This window comes from Ursus americanus, chromosome 6, assembly GCF_024610735.1.
Source record: "Ursus americanus isolate L20-20 chromosome 6, mUrsAme1.1.p, whole genome shotgun sequence".
NCBI classification, from domain to species: Eukaryota; Metazoa; Chordata; class Mammalia; order Carnivora; family Ursidae; genus Ursus; species Ursus americanus.
In genome coordinates this window covers 34,287,490-34,304,391 of record NC_142132.1, presented here as the reverse complement: position 1 = coordinate 34,304,391, position 16,902 = coordinate 34,287,490, and the positions used below count along the sequence as shown (strand labels likewise).

At 42.2% G+C, this 16,902-nt stretch overlaps 2 protein-coding genes and 1 pseudogene across 2 annotated transcripts in view; 1 reads left to right on the top strand and 2 right to left on the bottom strand.

The window, feature by feature from the left end:
* Positions 1–726: 726 nt before the first annotated feature.
* On the bottom strand, positions 727–1,500 carry FGFBP3 (fibroblast growth factor binding protein 3). The gene has a single exon (XM_045809930.2). It carries the CDS (start codon positions 1,498–1,500, stop codon positions 727–729), a length of 774 nt encoding a protein of 257 aa, XP_045665886.1.
* Positions 1,501–9,572: 8,072 nt separating this feature from the next.
* LOC123800364 (CCHC-type zinc finger nucleic acid binding protein-like) lies at positions 9,573–10,305 on the bottom strand (annotated as a pseudogene).
* A 3,030-nt stretch (positions 10,306–13,335) lies between these two features.
* The window catches only part of BTAF1 (B-TFIID TATA-box binding protein associated factor 1), a 116,347-nt gene continuing 112,780 nt past the window's right edge, over positions 13,336–16,902 (top strand). The window contains exon 1 of the mRNA XM_045810056.2: positions 13,336–13,642. Coding sequence (XP_045666012.1) covers positions 13,629–13,642 — 14 coding nt within the window. The 5' untranslated portion in view covers positions 13,336–13,628. The remainder of the gene's footprint in view (positions 13,643–16,902) is intronic.

The following is a 16,902-nucleotide window of genomic DNA, read 5'->3' as shown; positions in this document are numbered from 1 at the left end:
AAAAGTTGGGAATCTTGTCATCTGATTGGGTGAGAAGTCACTAAACAATTCAACCCGGCTCAGGTTACCAATTGCTGGTGACTACATTTTATTTTATTTTATTTTTTAAAGATCTTACTTATTTATTCGACAGAGAGAGACAGCCAGCGAGAGACGGAGCACAAGCAGGGGGAGTGGGAGAGGAAGAAGCAGGCTCATAGCGGAAGAGCCTGACGTGGGACTCGATCCCCTAATGCCGGGATCACGCCCTGAGCCGAAGGCAGACGATTAACCGCTGTGCTACCCAGGCGCCCCTGGTGACTACATTTTAATATAAACGTGTTAAACAATATACATTGTATCCTGCTTCCCACAGGAGATTTACATCGCTTTCGTCACTTTTTCCCCCCTTATTTTTTTTTCCAGTCTTCCTCTGTACTCGCCTCTCTCCCAGTCTACAGTTTTTGTACATTTAAGGTATGCCTACTTCTGTTTCCACTATTTCTTCTGCTCTTCATCAGGGTCGGACTTTTCAAAAATTAAAACTTCTCTGCTGTCTCAGAGATTCTCCAGACCCCTTACACTCCCGTCCCAAGGCCCACGCCCTCCCACCCCCCAGCCCCATTCTAGAACCTGGACTCCTCCCCCACGCTCCATCCCTTATCTCTTGGCCTAAAATGCCCTTAACGTCTCCTCTCCGGCTGCGTACCTCCCCCCCCCCCCACGTTCCTTCCCCGGCGGGCAGCCTCAGCCGTTCCAGAAATTGACGAAGAAGTTGCAAAGGGAGTGCCACTTCTCAGCACAGTAGGTCTCCGTGAGCTTCGCGTTCTCGTCCAACCCGTCGGGATCCGGCCCGGTCCCTAGGGGTCGCTCCTCTTCTGGGTCCGAGGCCGCCTTCCTCTTGCCCGCTTTGGTCTTCTCAGAGGGCTTCCCTCTGGGAGACTTGCTCGCGGGAAGTCGGGCCCCTCCGGCGGGGGCGGGAGCGGGCTCCCGGAGCCGCCCCCGGCTCCTGGCCGGGGGCTCGGGATACCGGGGGAAGCCGGCCGCAGTGGGGCGCACGGGTGAGGACCCCTGGGGCACCAGGCGCAGCTCGGCGCCGTGGCCCTTCTTGCCTGCGCACAGGCGAGCCTTGAGCGGAGCGGGGTCCTGGCACGGCCGCCGCTTCTTGCGCAGCCCGCCCAGCACCTGCTTCCAGTAGTGCGCGCTGCGGGCGGCGTAGGCGGCGCAGCGCTCCGGCTCCCCGAGGTAGGCGCACCGCTGGAGCGCCCCGGCCGGGTCCTGGCAGCGCAGCGCCAGCTCGCTCCCCGCTGCGGGCCCTGGGGCGCGCAGCATGAGCTGCCAGCTGCACGCGTGCCGTTCGGGGCTGACGAAGCGCCCGGACGAGCCGCCCGCGGGACCCGAGGCCGGCTTTGCCGCGCTGCCTGCCGCGCCCTTGTCTCTCCGGGCGGCCACGAGGAGGCAGCCACCCAGCAGCAGCAGGAGCAGCAGCGAGAGCGACGCTCGCAGCCTCAGGGGACTCATGGTCCGCGGGTCTGCGCTCAGGTCGGGTCTTCGGGACGCCTGGGCGCTTCAGTGGCGGCTGGGCCAGGAGAGCGGCATCCCTCGGACCTGGGGACAGAGGCAGAGACTGCTGCTGCAAAGGCGTCTACGAATTCCCCTTCCCGTGCCGTCTACGGTTCCCATACGCTGGTTTCCAGGGGGTAGCAGCAGCCTGAGAGAGACCCTCTGAGAAAATCGCTTACTGTCCAAATAATCCTTTTATATCTTTTTGAAACCCAGTGCAAAGACAAAAACAAAGCGATTCCTGAAAATTGCCACCTCCATCCCCTCCTTTTTTCACCCTCCAGTATACTATCTACAAAATCATTTCAGATCATTCTTGGGAAACATGCATTTTTACTGCACTTTGAACTTACCGAGTTCTAGGAGAGGTGGTGGAGTCTTATTGGGGTAGAAGGAATGACTGCATGAGAGATTAGTCCGTTTTCGCTGGCTCCCAGTGAATGAACGTGTTATGAATGGGACAGGAGGGGCCTTCCCCACTCTCTGCCCCTCCCAGACTTCTCTCACCCTGGGAGATTTCCCACCACCACCACCACCACCACCACCACCACCACCACCACCACCACACACACACACACACACACACACACACACACACACACACACAAACACCCCAAATGTAGGAGAGAAGTGAATCACGCATATTTTAACAGGTCATTCTTTTCTTTCTGTTTATGTATTAATCATTCCAACATGAAGTTAAACAGAAAGATCTAAGTTTTTAAGAGTTAAACAAAAATTTCATGTTAGAAACAAAACAACTGTTTTGTTTTCTAAACCAGGCACTGCACTCTCTTCATATCATTCTGAGTTCTGTGTTCTCAGCCTGCACTTTGGTAGTCTTCCTAATCCTAATCATGTAATCTTAATCCTAGTAACTGTTAACTACAAACAGAAATAGGCCCTCGTGTATTAATATACCATAGTGTCCTGCAGTTCACCCAGGGGTGGGTATTTGGGTTTGGGATTATTTTAGGTGTTATAAATCAATTACAAACTGCTTGCAAAGATCAGAAGTTAAAAAATAATTTGTTTGGATTAAAGTTACAAGATAATATTGCCAATTCAAATGGTGTAATCTTTAAGTTACTGTGTTCTTGAATCTTGAGAATTTTATATTTAAGCAAAGCTTAAAATATTCCATCATCTTTTAAAAAAATGTTCTCAGTAACAAATGTTTTCCTTTCACTTCAAGAGTTTTTATACTACTTTACAATTGTTTTTTTTTTTAAGATTTTATTTATTTATTTGACAGAGAGAGAGAGGCAGCCAGTGAGAGAGGGAACACAAGCAGGGGGAGTGGGAGAGGAAGAAGCAGGCTCCCAGTGGAGAAGCCTGATGTGGGACTCGATCCCAGGACCCTGGGATCAGGCCCTGGGCCGAAGGCAGACGCTTAAAGACCGAGCCACCCAGGCACCCCACTACTTTAGGATTGTTTTATACACGTGAGTACTTTCCTAAAATAATTACCCAAGATGTCAAGAAGTCTCATTATATTTCCTAATGTTTTGTTGCAGACTGTATTTTCTGTTACTGGACTCATTTTTGACATTGTATTTGAACAGTTATAACTTGATTAGTACTATATAAACCAAAATATTTCAGAATTAGAAGGATGTATTTAAATATATGTTAGCATATATTAAATATATAGCAGTGTATATTGACCTAAGAAAGGAAATTTTTACTTCTCCGGTGAGATTAGGAAGATTAAATGACTTACAGATGTCACACATCATTTAGTGATAAAGCCACATGCCACCTGACTCAGTGACCAATAATCTTTACATTTCAAGGGTGCCTGAGTGGCTCAGTCGGTTAAGCGTCTCCCTTTGGCTCAGGTCATGATCTCAGGGTCCTGGGATAGAGCCCTGCATCGGGCTCCCTGCTTAGCAGGGTGTCTGCCTCTCCCTCTCTCCACTCATGCTTGCTCTCTATCTCTCTCAAATAGATAAATAAAATCTTTAAAAACATAATCTTTACATTTCAGCTTTGTATTATACTATCACTTTCAAAGTTAGTTATGTTTTTGTTACATCAATCTGATTTGTAATGAAAAGTACCTATGAAGTTAACAAATATTTGTGTAAGTTTCATAAACAAGAGTAGCTTACTAATGTACTTCAAAGATGGAAACCTTCTGTTTCCCAGAAAACTGTATTTGTAGGAGTGAAGCACCTATGAGGATAGAGGCTTTTGTCTGTTGCTCTGTCTTGACTTCCTGTTATCAGCCACAGAGCTGAATTGGAAGAGTTTTTCGGCTAAAGAGTGACATCTTGTGACATTGTGCCCTAATTACAATGAAAAAGTTCATTATCTGGAAAGTCATAATCACTAGGAGAGATATTCCAGAGACCGAGCTTTCTGTCGGAAACATTGTTCCCCAAAGAAAAGGGACACACAGATGTGCTTTGCCATGTCAGAAAGAGGTATGTCTTACCACAAGTTACATTTTATTTTAAGACTTTACTTATTTATTTTGAGAGAGAGCTTGTGAGCACAATCCGGAGGAGGGGGGCAGAAGCAGAGGGAGAGGGAGAGAGAGAATACCACGCAGACTTCACGCTGAGCACAGAGCCCAACGCGGGCTCAAGCTCACCACCCTGAGATCATGACCTGAGTTGAAATCAAGAGTCCAGCTCTCAACCCACTGAGCCACCAAGGCGCTCCCCACAAGTTACTTTTTATAAACCGTGGTAAGACACACGTATCACCAAATTGCCATTTTAACCATTCTTGAGAGTACAGTTCAGTGGCATAAGCACATTCACACTGTTGTGCAGCCATCACCACCATCCAGCTCCAGAACATTTTTTATCTTCCAAATGTACCCATTAAACAGTAACTCCTCGTGTCTTCCTTCCTCCACCTCCTGGTAACATCATTCAACATTCTATTTCTATGAATTTGACTAGTCTAGGCACCTCATAGAAGTGCATTCATGCAGTTTTTACCCTTTTATGACTGGCTTATTTCACTCAGCATGTCTTCAAGGTTATTGCATGTTGTAGTGTTTGTCAGAATTTTCTTCCTATTTAAGGGTGAGTAATATTCCACTGTATGTATTCACCATATTTTGTTTATCTATTAACCTCTCAACGGGCTTTTGAGTGGCTTCCACCTTTTGGCTCTTCTGAATATTGCTGCTCTGAATATGGCTGTACAAATACCCGTTTGAGTTCCTGCTTTCAATTCTTTTGAGTATTTACCCAGAGTGGAATTAGTGGGTCATATGGTAATTTTATTTTTAACTTTTTTTATTTTTATTTTTTATTTTTTATTTTTTTTAAAGATTTTATTTATTTATGTGACAGAGAGACAGCCAGCGAGAGAGGGAACACAGCAGGGGGAGTGGGAGAGGAAGAAGCAGGCTCATAACGGAGGAGCCTGATGTGGGACTCGATCCCGGTACGCCGGGATCACGCCCTGAGCCGAAGGCAGACGCTTTAATGACTGCGCTACCCAGGCGCCCCTATTTTTAACTTTTTTTAAATAAAGATTTTATTTATTTGAGATAGAGAGAGAGAGCACACATGAGAGAGCAAGAGGGAGAGAGGGAGAGAGAGAGAGAGAGCAAGCACGGGGGTGGAAGGGCAGAGGGAGAGGGAGAAGCAGACTCCCTGCTGAGCAAGGAGCCTAATGCTGAGGGGCTCCACCCCAGGACCCTGAGATCATGACCTGAGCCGAAGGCAGACGCTTAACTGACTGAGCCACCCAGGAATCCCTAGTTTTAACTTTTTGAGGAACCTCCATACTGTTTCCCATAATGGCTACACTATTTTACATTCCTGCCAACAGTGCACAAATATTCCAATTTCTCCAAATCCTTGCCAATGCTTGTTATTGTTTGTTTGCTTGCTTGCTTGGTGGTGTTTTTATAATAACCATCCTAATGGGTGTGAAGTGGTATCTCATTGTGGTTTTCATTGGCATTTCTCTAATGATTAGTGATACTGAGCATGTTTTTCATCTGCTTATTGGCCATTTGTATCTCTTCTTTGTATCTCTTCAGCAACTATGTCTGTTGAAGTTCTTTGCCTATTTTTCAATCAGGTTGTTTTGTTGTTGTTGAGTTACAGGAGTTCTTTATATATTCTAGGTATTAACCTCTTTTTTAAAAAAATGTTTTTAAGATTTTATTTTTAAATAATCTCTACACCCAACATGGGGTTCGAACTCACAACCCTAAGAACAAGAGTTGCATGCTCCACCAGCTGAGCCAGGGAGGCGCCCCTAAATATTAACCTCTTATGAATATATGATTTGCAATATTTTCTCCCATTCTGTAGGTTGTCTTTCACGCTGTTGATAGTGTCCTTTGATGTACAAGAGTTTTAAATTTTGATGTAGTCTAAGGGAAGACATTTTATTTTATTTTATTTTTCAACAGATGTAATTCCTTTATTTTGAATCTTAAATAAGATTTTGAATCTTTTTTTAACATAATTTTTTAAATTTTTTTAAAATAATTTTTATTTTGTTATATTAGTCACCATATAGTACATCCCCAGTTTTTGAAGGGAAGACATTTTAAAAAATATCATGATGTGAGATGTGTAAGAAAACATGAAATAAATATTTTAATATTGATTTAAAAAAATCTTTTTAGGGGTGCCTGCGTGGCTCAGTCATTGGGCGTCTGCCTTCGGCTCAGGGTGTGATCCTGGGGTCCTGGGATCGAGCACCACATCAGGCTCCCTGCTCTGCTGGGAGCCTACTTCTTCCTCTCCTGCTCCCCCTGCTTGTGTTCCCTCTCTCACTGGCTGTCTCTCTCTCTGTCAGATAAATAAATAAAATCTTTAAAAAAAAAATCTTTTTAATGCATCAGTGATCCAACAGGCCTGTTTGGATTCATACCATATGCTACCTAATAGTTTAGAATGGGGTGAATTTCTTGGTAATTTCAGTGATTAACTTCTTAGTCCTGCCCTGTGAATAATACGAAGGAAATACATTACCATAAGGAACTATGTAGCACCTCCTTCCCTTCTTCTCCTAGGGAAAGTTGGCTGCAGCACCTGACCCAACAAATTACTACAGTGAATAGGCCTCCAGCCTCTTGGTCTTTCTCCCTTTCTTTCTTTCTTCTTTCTTTTTTCCCTTTCTTCCTTCTTTCTCTCTTTCTTTCCTTCCTTTCTTCCTTTCATTTCTACACCCAGTGTGGAGCTTGAACTCACAACCCTGTGATCAAGAGTTGTGTCTTATTTCTACACCTAGTGTGGAGCTTGAACTCACAACCCCGCGATCAAGAGTTGTGTCTTATTTCTACACCTAGTGTGGAGCTTGAACTCACAACCCCGCGATCAAGAGTTGTGTGCTCTCCTGACTGCGCCACCCAGGTGCCCTAGGTTTCTTACGACTACATAATTCTTTCTACATGTAAAATCAGCTTTGCATAGTTCAATATTCAAATTTTCCTTGTTTCATCAGTATTTGCCTAATCTTGCAAATTATAATGTAAGCTTTTTAGACAAAGATAATTTTTTTAGTTCTTTTGTACCTAATACAATGCTCAAGGCAAAAAGTTGATTGCTTGACCTCTCACACATGGCTGGTAGGAGCATAAAGTGGTACAATCACTTTAGAAAACTGTTTGACGTTTTCTTATAAAGTTATATACTCTGTGCTCCAGCCATCCTTCTTCTAGGAATTTACCCAATGTAAATGAAAACATATGACCACAAAAAGACAGGTAAAAGAATATTTATAGCACTTTAATCATTGGAATAGCCCCAAAGTGGAAACAACCTAATTATCCATCAACAAGTAAGTGGATAAACAAATTGTAATAAAAATCTGTTTATTACTTAGCAGTAAGAAGGAACGAACCGCTGCAGCATGCGACAGTGTGAATGAATCTCAAAACCATAGTGTTGATCAAAGGAAGCCGGACACAAAAGAGCCCATATTGTATGATTGCAACTATATGAAGTTCTAGAGCAAATGAAACTAATCAATGGTGGAAAAAAATTAGAATACAGATGCCTCTGGGGGATGAATGATGGCTTGTGTTAGCCAAGAAGGGATAAAAAGGAGCTTCCTAGGGGTTATGTATTTCTATATATTATATATCTATATTCTATATATTTTATTTTGGTAAAGGTTTAGGTTATACCTGAGATTTATGTATTTTATTGCATGTCAGTTTTACCTAAAAAAGAAGCCAAATCTGTAAGTAATGAGTCAACCTAAGTTAAAGATATCAGTGTTGAGTGTTTAGGGATAAAGTGTATTGATGTTTGCAACTTGTTTTAAACGTATAAAAAATTGGATGGTATGAATAGAGGGAAATAAGTAGTAGATAGTTATGTTATAAAGCTAATATAGTAAAATATTAATTGTAGAATCTAGGTCGTAGGTGTATGGGCATTCACTGCATAGTTTTTCAACTTTTTTATATTTTTGAAATATTTTACAATAAATGTAAAAACAGAAAATAACAAAAACAATTTTAAAGATTATATTCCTACAATTAAGAATTAACAGATGTTAATATCTTGTTATATTTGTGTTCCACAATTTTTTTTAAGGAAAAAAAGGTCACATAACTCTTCCATTTTCATTACCCCTATCAAATCCCATTTCCTCCTGCCCCACTCCCAGCCAGGATAACCTGTATTTTATCATAAGTTTGGGGTGTATTCTTTCAATACACTTGTAATAATTTTATATTTGTTTATGCACATATATGTAAAGTTCATGTCAAGCATACTCATTGCACGGACACTTGGCTGGCTAGTCTGTAGAGCGTGCAAACTCTTGATCTTGGGGTTGTAAGTCAAGCCCCACAGTGGGTGTGGAGATTGCTTAAAAATAAAATCTTAAAAAAAAAGTATGCTCACTGCAGCTTCATTTATAATAATGCAAAATCGGAAAAACCTAAGTATCCGTCAGTAAAGAAGTGAATAAATTACGGATCTTCATATAATGGACTAGATCTTGGAAACATAATGTTAATTAATTAATTAAAAATGAGCTTATAAATGATACTTTTTGTTCTTTATGGATACACATTATATGTAGCAAAATGATAAAAACATGGACAAGAAGTATATACACAAACTTTGTAAGCTATATCTGGGAAGGTAGGGAGGAGAATGGGATTATGGCATTTTGCACCATATACATTAAGGAAAATTTGAAATAAACAAGAAGAACTTTAGTCAAACTCCCCTTCCTCCTCCAGCTTTATTGGGTAGTTTAAAATTACATTCCTGTTTTCTAGGATTTCTGTTGCTTTTTTCCATCTGACTTTTTAAAACTGGAACACAGTTGTCTAAGTGATATAGTATACAAAAATAACAGCTTGATTTCTCCGAAAATGCATTTCTCTGCAATTCCCGAGTAACTCCAAATTATGCTCACTCTGAGCATAAGTGTTTACTCTGGGTTTTAGATTTAGTCTTTGAAAAAAATGTGTTCTAAACCTTTGCCATCACCTCATGTATATCCAGCCTCAATGCTGTGATGAAGTTGTTCCTGTTTAGGCCTTTCTCTTGATTTTTCTCACACAGCCGTTAACACACATTTGTCTTTTTATTTTGTTTACTCCCTCTCAGCTGTATGTTCTGTGTAGGGCCTGATACGGATGTTACTTGATATTATTTAATAGCTACTGAGGTCAGACAATCCAAGGCCATCATTATGCTAAAATTAAAGTTATTTATGGAAACTCATAGATACTTCCAGAATTGGTTTTACTTCCTACATGGGAACATATCCAAGAAGCCCAGAACAGGCTTAGTGGTCTGACTCAACTCTTCCCATTCATCAATCCCTATTCACCAGGGGGCGGAAAGGGTTTCTTTAACAAAGCATCATACATAACACCTCTAGCAAACTAAGCATACCCTTTTTATTTTTTGTAGTTAAATGCATAAAGTTTATTTTTTCCCATTTTCTCCTTTAACATGGCAAGTAAAACTCACTGGCCTGGGAGTAGACTCTGCCAACCTTTGGCCAGTGAAGAGGATTCAGAGAAAATAATACAACCATCAGTCAGAAAAAGGAGGGGCAAGAAAAGAAAATAATTAAGCTGTGGCTTCAATCATGCATTCCTGTGCAAGGTGCCCTGACTGGCCACAGTGCTAACAGCTGACTTGTTCTGCTGCAGTTGATGGCTACGTGACCAGTTTCCCACATGTATAGCGCTTCGGTTTGGAGTAGTCTTTTTGTATGTGTCCAAATTGTCCACAAGAATAGCACTTCTGGGGCGCCTGGGTGGCACAGCGGTTAAGCGTCTGCCTTCGGCTCAGGGCGTGATCCCGGTGTTATGGGATCGAGCCCCACATCAGGCTCCTCCGTTATGGGCTTGCTTCTTCCCCTCCCACTCCCCCTGCTTGTGTTCCCTCTCTCGCTGGCTGTCTGTCTCTGTCAAATAAATAAATAAAATCTTAAAAAAAAAAAAAAAAGAATAGCACTTCTGCTCATCATGGTCGCAGTCATGAGCCAGATGGCCTGGTTTGCCACAGTTGTGGCAGCACTGCTCTCTCTCTCTGTCTCTCTCAGGCTTCTGGTCATGTGGCCACCTCTACTGCAGTTAGAGCAGGCATCCTCTTAAAGATCACAATCGTCCGCAAGATAACCAGACTCACCACAGTGATAACAGGTGTCTGGAAGAGATAAGGAACCAAACTGGAAACCTCTACTGAGGTTTCCACCTCTGCCACGGCTTCTCGTTCCATGACCATGGCCTCCACTAGTAGGGCATTCCTGAGCCTCATAGCCAGATCGCCCACTCTTGAAACCCTCATTGCTGCTCATGGCTACAGTTAGATCTTCAGTGTCTGAGCAGGCCCACAGCGGGGGACGCTCGGACACAGGCCCAGGGAAGGCCCGCCATTGATTTTTTTAAACCACTTTTCTGGTGGTAAAAAATAACAGCTAATATTTATTTAGCACTTAGTATTTTTAAGTGTATCATGTATTGCTCATTTAATCCTTACCATAACTTTACAGAGTACAGGTTTGTAATCCATTATTTACAATTCTGAAACTGAAAAGGGTCTAAAAACCATATTTAAAAAAATTCATTTGGGAGCAAAACCTGACCTGGACTGGTTTACAGTCTTTGATTTATTCCTCTCAGTATGGCTGGCTATTCATACATTTTGCTGCAGGGCTATAAATGTATTTGGTTATAGGGTGCTGCCCTAGAAGCTGTTGGGGTGTGACATAATACAAGATATATGCATTGGATTACTAAATCCAATCAAAACATAAAAGCTAAATCTAAATCTAAAAAAACTCTAAATTCGAAAACCACCTGGCAGGGATTTCAAATATGTGTCATGGACCAGTATGATGACCATCGCCATTTAACAGATGAGACATAGAAGTCAAGTCACTTACTCAAGTTCACATAGTTAACAAAAAGAAAAATCAATGTAGTTAATAATATTTTTGCGGGCTTGTTGTGGAAGTCACTTGGTTAAATGCATTTTATTCATTATGTCATTTAATACTAACACTGTAGGAGGTCCTATTATTATCCCCATTTCACAGATGAAGGAACTGAAGCTTAGAAAGGTTGTACAACTCTTCTGGACACACAGCTATTAAGTGTGGTGAGGACGGATTTGAAAACAAGACAGTCTGACATCAATATATTTTATTATTACACTATCCCCTACAAACCTATGATACTAGCCGTTTCCTCTTCTAAATATCATTTCAAACTATATACCTACTTACCTTTGGATATTAAAGAGTAAGATTTTTAATATGTATATAAGATCATTTTATTCACATGTTAAAATTCTCCTATGACTTTCTACTGCATCTAGAGTAAAATCCAAATTCCTTACAATGGCTCCTTTCTATCTCCTAGATCGTCTCCCCACACAGCAGACTTCCCTTAGGCTTTTACACTAGGTATATCCTCTACCCAGATCTTCACACAGCTGGCTCCCTCCTGTCATTCAGGCCTCAGGTTAAGTGCCTCCTTGGTTTTTCCCTAATTACCCAGTCTAGAGTCTCTAATCACCCTATTTATCCCATCATTCTACTTTACATGGAACATGAACATGACATTTTCTTCTTTATCTGTTTACTCTTTTTCCTTCCATTAGGATGTAAGTTCAACCCTGTCTGTTTTGGTTTCTTTTGAAGCTCCAATCTCTAGTAGAGTTCAGCAAGGGGTAGGTACTTAATTTTGGCTGAATAAATGAATGTAGTACGCGATCAGTTAAGTAGTACCTGCTTTTTAGTTTCAGTGGTGGGAAATATATTGAGAAGGTGGGTGTGAGAAGACTGTGAAATGTGAAGATACTTGAACATCAGCTTAATTAGATTTTGTCTAACAGTACAAACAGTGCCTAGTGAAGTGTCTGACACAGAGCAGGTGCCAAATATTTGTTGAATGAATGAACAACAGTAAATATTAGTAGCTTGGATCATGGGCAAATTACTGAGCTTAGTTTCCTCACCTCTAAATTAAAGATTAATGGGGTGCCTGGCTGGCTCAGTTGGTAGGGTATGTGATTCTTGATCTCGGGGTGTGAGTTTGAGCCCCATCTTGGGTGTAGAGATTACTTAAGAATAAAATCTCAAAAAAAGTAAATTGAAGGTTAAAACTTACTTTACAGGGTCAGCCTAGGAATTATAGATGATGCCAAATGCCTACCACATAGCAGGCATTAAGTTCATTTCTTTTCCCTTACATTTACATACTACTTTATGGTTTACAAAGCTCTTGCAAGCTTTCCTAGATACATGACCTCATTGTATTTCCATAACCTTCCATAGGACTTCTCACTAGCTTCATTTTATAGATGAAAAGACGACTCAGGGGTTGAGACATAGACTCTTCAGGTAATGAGAAGCCAGTGGACAAATTTTATATGCAGAGTGACATGATAAAAGCAGTGGTTGTGTGTGTGTGTCTGCTTAAAAATTTTTCTTTATTTGTCAGAGAGAGAGCACAAGCAGGGGGAGCGGCAGAGGGAGAGGGAGAAGCAGGCTCTCTGCTGAGCATGGAGCCCCACGTGGGGCTCAATCCCAGGTCCCTGGAATCATGGCCCGAGGGGAAGGCAGTCTCTTAACCGACTGAGCCACCCAGGCGCTCCAAAAGCAGTGTTTTTTGATTTTGATCTGTTAGTGGCCTCTAAGATGGACTTGACTAAAGAAGCTGGAGAAAGAATCCTTTAGCCACTATCATAAAAATCAAGTTTAAGGTGGTAAGGACTTGCACTAAGTGACAGAAAAATGTTTAAAAGCCTAATGAATTAAGTTACCCGATAGCCAGATAAGCCAAAAAAGGGGGGGGGGAGTGGGAATTTTTACGTGGGGTTGAGAAAATCATGGTATCTACAACATAAACAACTGAGAAAACAAACTCGGTTTGGCAAAATGGTTGGCAGAAGACCTTCCCTACGATAGCTACGCAGAACATCTGGCGAATATGGCAAACACTGGAGCCGTGTCCTAAGTGCCACTGTAAATCTTTCTTGCTTTCCCTCTGGCATCGCCACCTTGAGTAGAGCACCTAAGGTCTTCAGGATCCTGTTTTGTCTACAGTCTGGTTGGATGAGGATCAGGGCAGGAAGGAATTAGAAACCAAGTTTTTGAAATTCCAGAACCTCGGCTAAATCGCCCATTCTCCTTCTCTAGGAAAAAAGGGTACCCTTATTTATCCTTCCTGCCTGGTTAACGACACACAGACACAAACATTTCCTTTCAGGTGCACGCAGCCGAACAGAAACTACTCGTACGCCTTCGCCTCACTTGCGCAGCGGAGGCCCTGGCGGTGAGCTGACGTCACTTCCGGCGCGCTGACGCTCAGTCCAGCGTGCCGACGCCTGCGTCAGCAAAGAGCGGGGCTGGGGGCCCCCGGTTTGAAGTCGTGCGGGTCGGAGGACTGCCGCCTCCGCCGCCGCCTCAGACCCCTGCTCCCCGGCCGCGACGGGGACGAATTCGGGCAGGCGGCGGGGCAGATGCTCAAGGGCCCACGGCGGGACGCCCCGCGCCGCACCGGCCGCTCCCCTCTGACCGCGGCCTGGGCCTTCGCCGCTCTGCTCTCTGGAAACTAGCGCCTCAGCGGTGCGGCGCGTAGCTCGCGGGGAGCCCCGAACCGCCGGCGCCCGGCCATGGCGGTCTCCAGGTGGGTCTCGCTCCTGAAGAGAGGACGGGAAGGTGGCCCAGGCTAGTCACGGTCTCCTCTCGGTGCCCTCACTCCTAGAAAGGAGCGGTTCCCATTGTCACCGGGCTCGGGCTCCTTCTTCCAAAGACTTCGGAGTTCGCTTCTGGGTCTGTGAGGGTTTGGGCTCGAGTTACTCATCGTGAAACGGTTCAGAAATGTCTTTTTCTTGTGCCCTGTGCCACGTTAGAACTAGTTTTGCTCTTTCCTCACCATGCTTCTCTTCTCTGGTTTCTCTTCCCCCTTTCAGTTCTAGAGCCTGTTACCTCTCTTAGCGTTCCTGAGGCTGATTCCTAACCTCCATTTCATGGGAAAACTTGGTAGTAACTGTCGAGGTCTGGGAGATTTGAATTACTATTATTCAAGTAAGCTTCTAATTGTCTTAGAAATTATTTATGGCTTTAGGAATATGTTCTTTCCTGAGGACATTTTTCTTAGAGTATAATTCTTTTGTTTAGCAGTAAACATTCAGTCAGCATTGTAATCTTTGGCAAGTTATTGTATTAGCACCGTCTTTCTTAACTAAGGCGTGAAAGATATCACAAATCTTAAATTGTTTTAAAATGTTGCCTATCAACAGGAACGTCTAGGGAAACTATAGAAAAGCCAACAAGACGTGTAGCTATGGGAGGAAAGTCCTTTCCTCCAATATGGTAAGAATGGTGGGAGAACTTTTTGTTAGAGGTTTGATTTTGGAAATGTAGGGAGGGGATAGTCCCACTGATAGCAATCAGGAATCACCAAGTTCACTAGCGTTGATGAGGTAAGTTTTCATGAGAACTGGGTCTTTCTATCACATAGACTAAAGGAAGCAATGAGAGTTCAGAAAACAAATAGTTTTCATTCATTTTTCACAATTAATTGAACACACTTGACACAGTAGGTGCTCAAGCTGTGTCTGTTTGCAAGCCAAAAGGATAACCCATCCCTCGCAGACTCCCTAGATAACTGATGAAATAGTGTGTGGGAGAAGTCTATGGGAGTTGGTTTAAGGGGGTTGCTAGGTACCTGTAGTATGGAGCATCTAATTTTATTTCATACGTTAATTGAATTCAGTCAGTGTGAGGAAAGTCTTATTTTGTGATATATAAAATTGAGAGAATAAAGTGGTAATTTAACTTTTTGTGAATATTGAAAGGTGTATCTTCTCATTTGTTACCTCCTATATAAATATATATATATGTTATAAATACATTGATACTGCAACTTAATATGAGATTTGTTCAGTAGGTGATACAATGTTTAAGAGAATGAGTAGCTCCTGGGGTGCCTGGAAAGCTCAGTTGGTGGAGCATGCGGCTCTTGATCTAGGGGTCGTGAGTTCAAGCCCCACATTGGGTGGAGAGTTTACTTAATAAAAAAAATTAAAAAAAAAAAGATCAGCTCTTGAAATTTCTCTTAGAGCAGATTGTTTTCACAGTATTGGATATGGTTTTATAGAGACAAAATGAAAGTGTTTAAAGAGAAACTAATCTGCTGCCCTATGCTAATCTGTTTTCAGAAGTTTAGGGTATGTAAATTTCTGAATGAATGAGTGGGGTTTGAAAGCCACTGCCTTTTGTTCTTGACATTGGATTTCAAAGAGCAGGGTTCTTTTTTATGTAGATTCTTTGCCAAAATCCTGTTAAATTATTTTTTTAAAAAGCCTGTCATAGTTTTATTTAAAAACTACTCCTGTGTATATTTTGCTAATATGATGGTTCAAGAAAGACATTTTTGAGGCACCTTCTGTGTTTTGGGGATACTGTCAGTTCTTGTTTTTTTTAATTAGAAAGATTCACTTTGAATAGCAAACTTGAATTTCAAGCCGGTCTTCTCCATGCACTAAGCATGTTTCTTTACTAGTGGAATTTACTTTCTTGTTGGTGTATGCTTGTAGAATACAGACTCAATTGAATATTTATATTTTATGTGGAATAGGTTGAAGATAGCTCAAGAGATACAAATCATATTTGCCAGAATCAAATCTAAAATATTCTTTTGCCCTGGAATATTTTTAGGACCTTGTAAATATTTCCAATAGAAGGGAAATGGTTAGTTTGTACCATCATTCCCTCAATTCCCAGGTTCAGGAATCTGGGAATAATAAATGATTTTTCCCTCTCTCCTCCCCCCCCCCCCCCCCCCCCCCGCCCCATCCAGCCAGTTACCAAATCCAATCCTGTTAGTCTATTTTTTCTCATCTTTCTCCGGCCAGTCTTCTTTCTTACCATACCAGTTACCACAGTCTTGTTCCATACCACCATCATCTCTGATCCAGGACACCTGCAAAAGCAGCCATTTGCTCTTCCTGCCTCCCATGGCATCTCTAATTTATTCTTCACTTCAGCCATATTTTGCTAATATGCAAATTTTAATGTCATTTTTCCCTTAAAACCTTTAGGTGTTTTCTTTTGTCTTAGCATAAAGTCCAAATTCCTTAACAGACTTACCTTACTAGGTTCTTTGTGAACTAGTTCCTGCTTCACCTTTTTAGCTTCACTTTGTGTCAGGTTCCCTGCATAACTCTCTCCCTTTCATTTTGATTCTGTATTCTCACCTCCTATTCTTTATGTCTGGAACATTTCTTTCTTGCCCTCCCACCTCCCTCCCCAAATCTGGCTAACCTTAGTTTTTAGTACAACCTTAGTTTTGGAGTCTAAGCTCATACGTCACTTTGGGAAGCTTTCTCTGGTTTTACTTCATCTGAGTTATTTGCGCCAATATGTACTTCCATCACTCATTGTATATTTTATAATTGTTTAATTGTTCTCCCTGCTTGGATTTACATACACTCTGGAGATAAGGGAACATGTCTGATCTTTCTCTTTCCAGGAGAGTGCTTGGCTCCTAGTAGGTGCTCTACACACTTTCTTTTTTTAAAGATTTTTTTTTTAAATTTATTTATTCGACAGAGATAGAGACAGCCAGCGAGAGAGGGAACACAAGCAGGGGGAGTGGGAGAGGAAGAAGCAGGCTCATAGCGGAAGAGCTGATGTGGGGCTCGATCCCACAACGCCGGGATCACGCCCTGAGCCGAACGCTTAACCGCTGTGCCACCCAGGCGCCCCTACGCATTTTTTTTTTAAACAAACGAGTGACTTTGTTTCTTGTTTTAATAGCTGTCAGGATTTTATCCTAGTTTATGTATGTAGTAGAACATTTCCAGTGTTTTTCAGTGAGTCCTTATAGTTCAGCTATAGTTTTTCCCTAAGAAGACAAACTTTAACTATACCTTTGATATT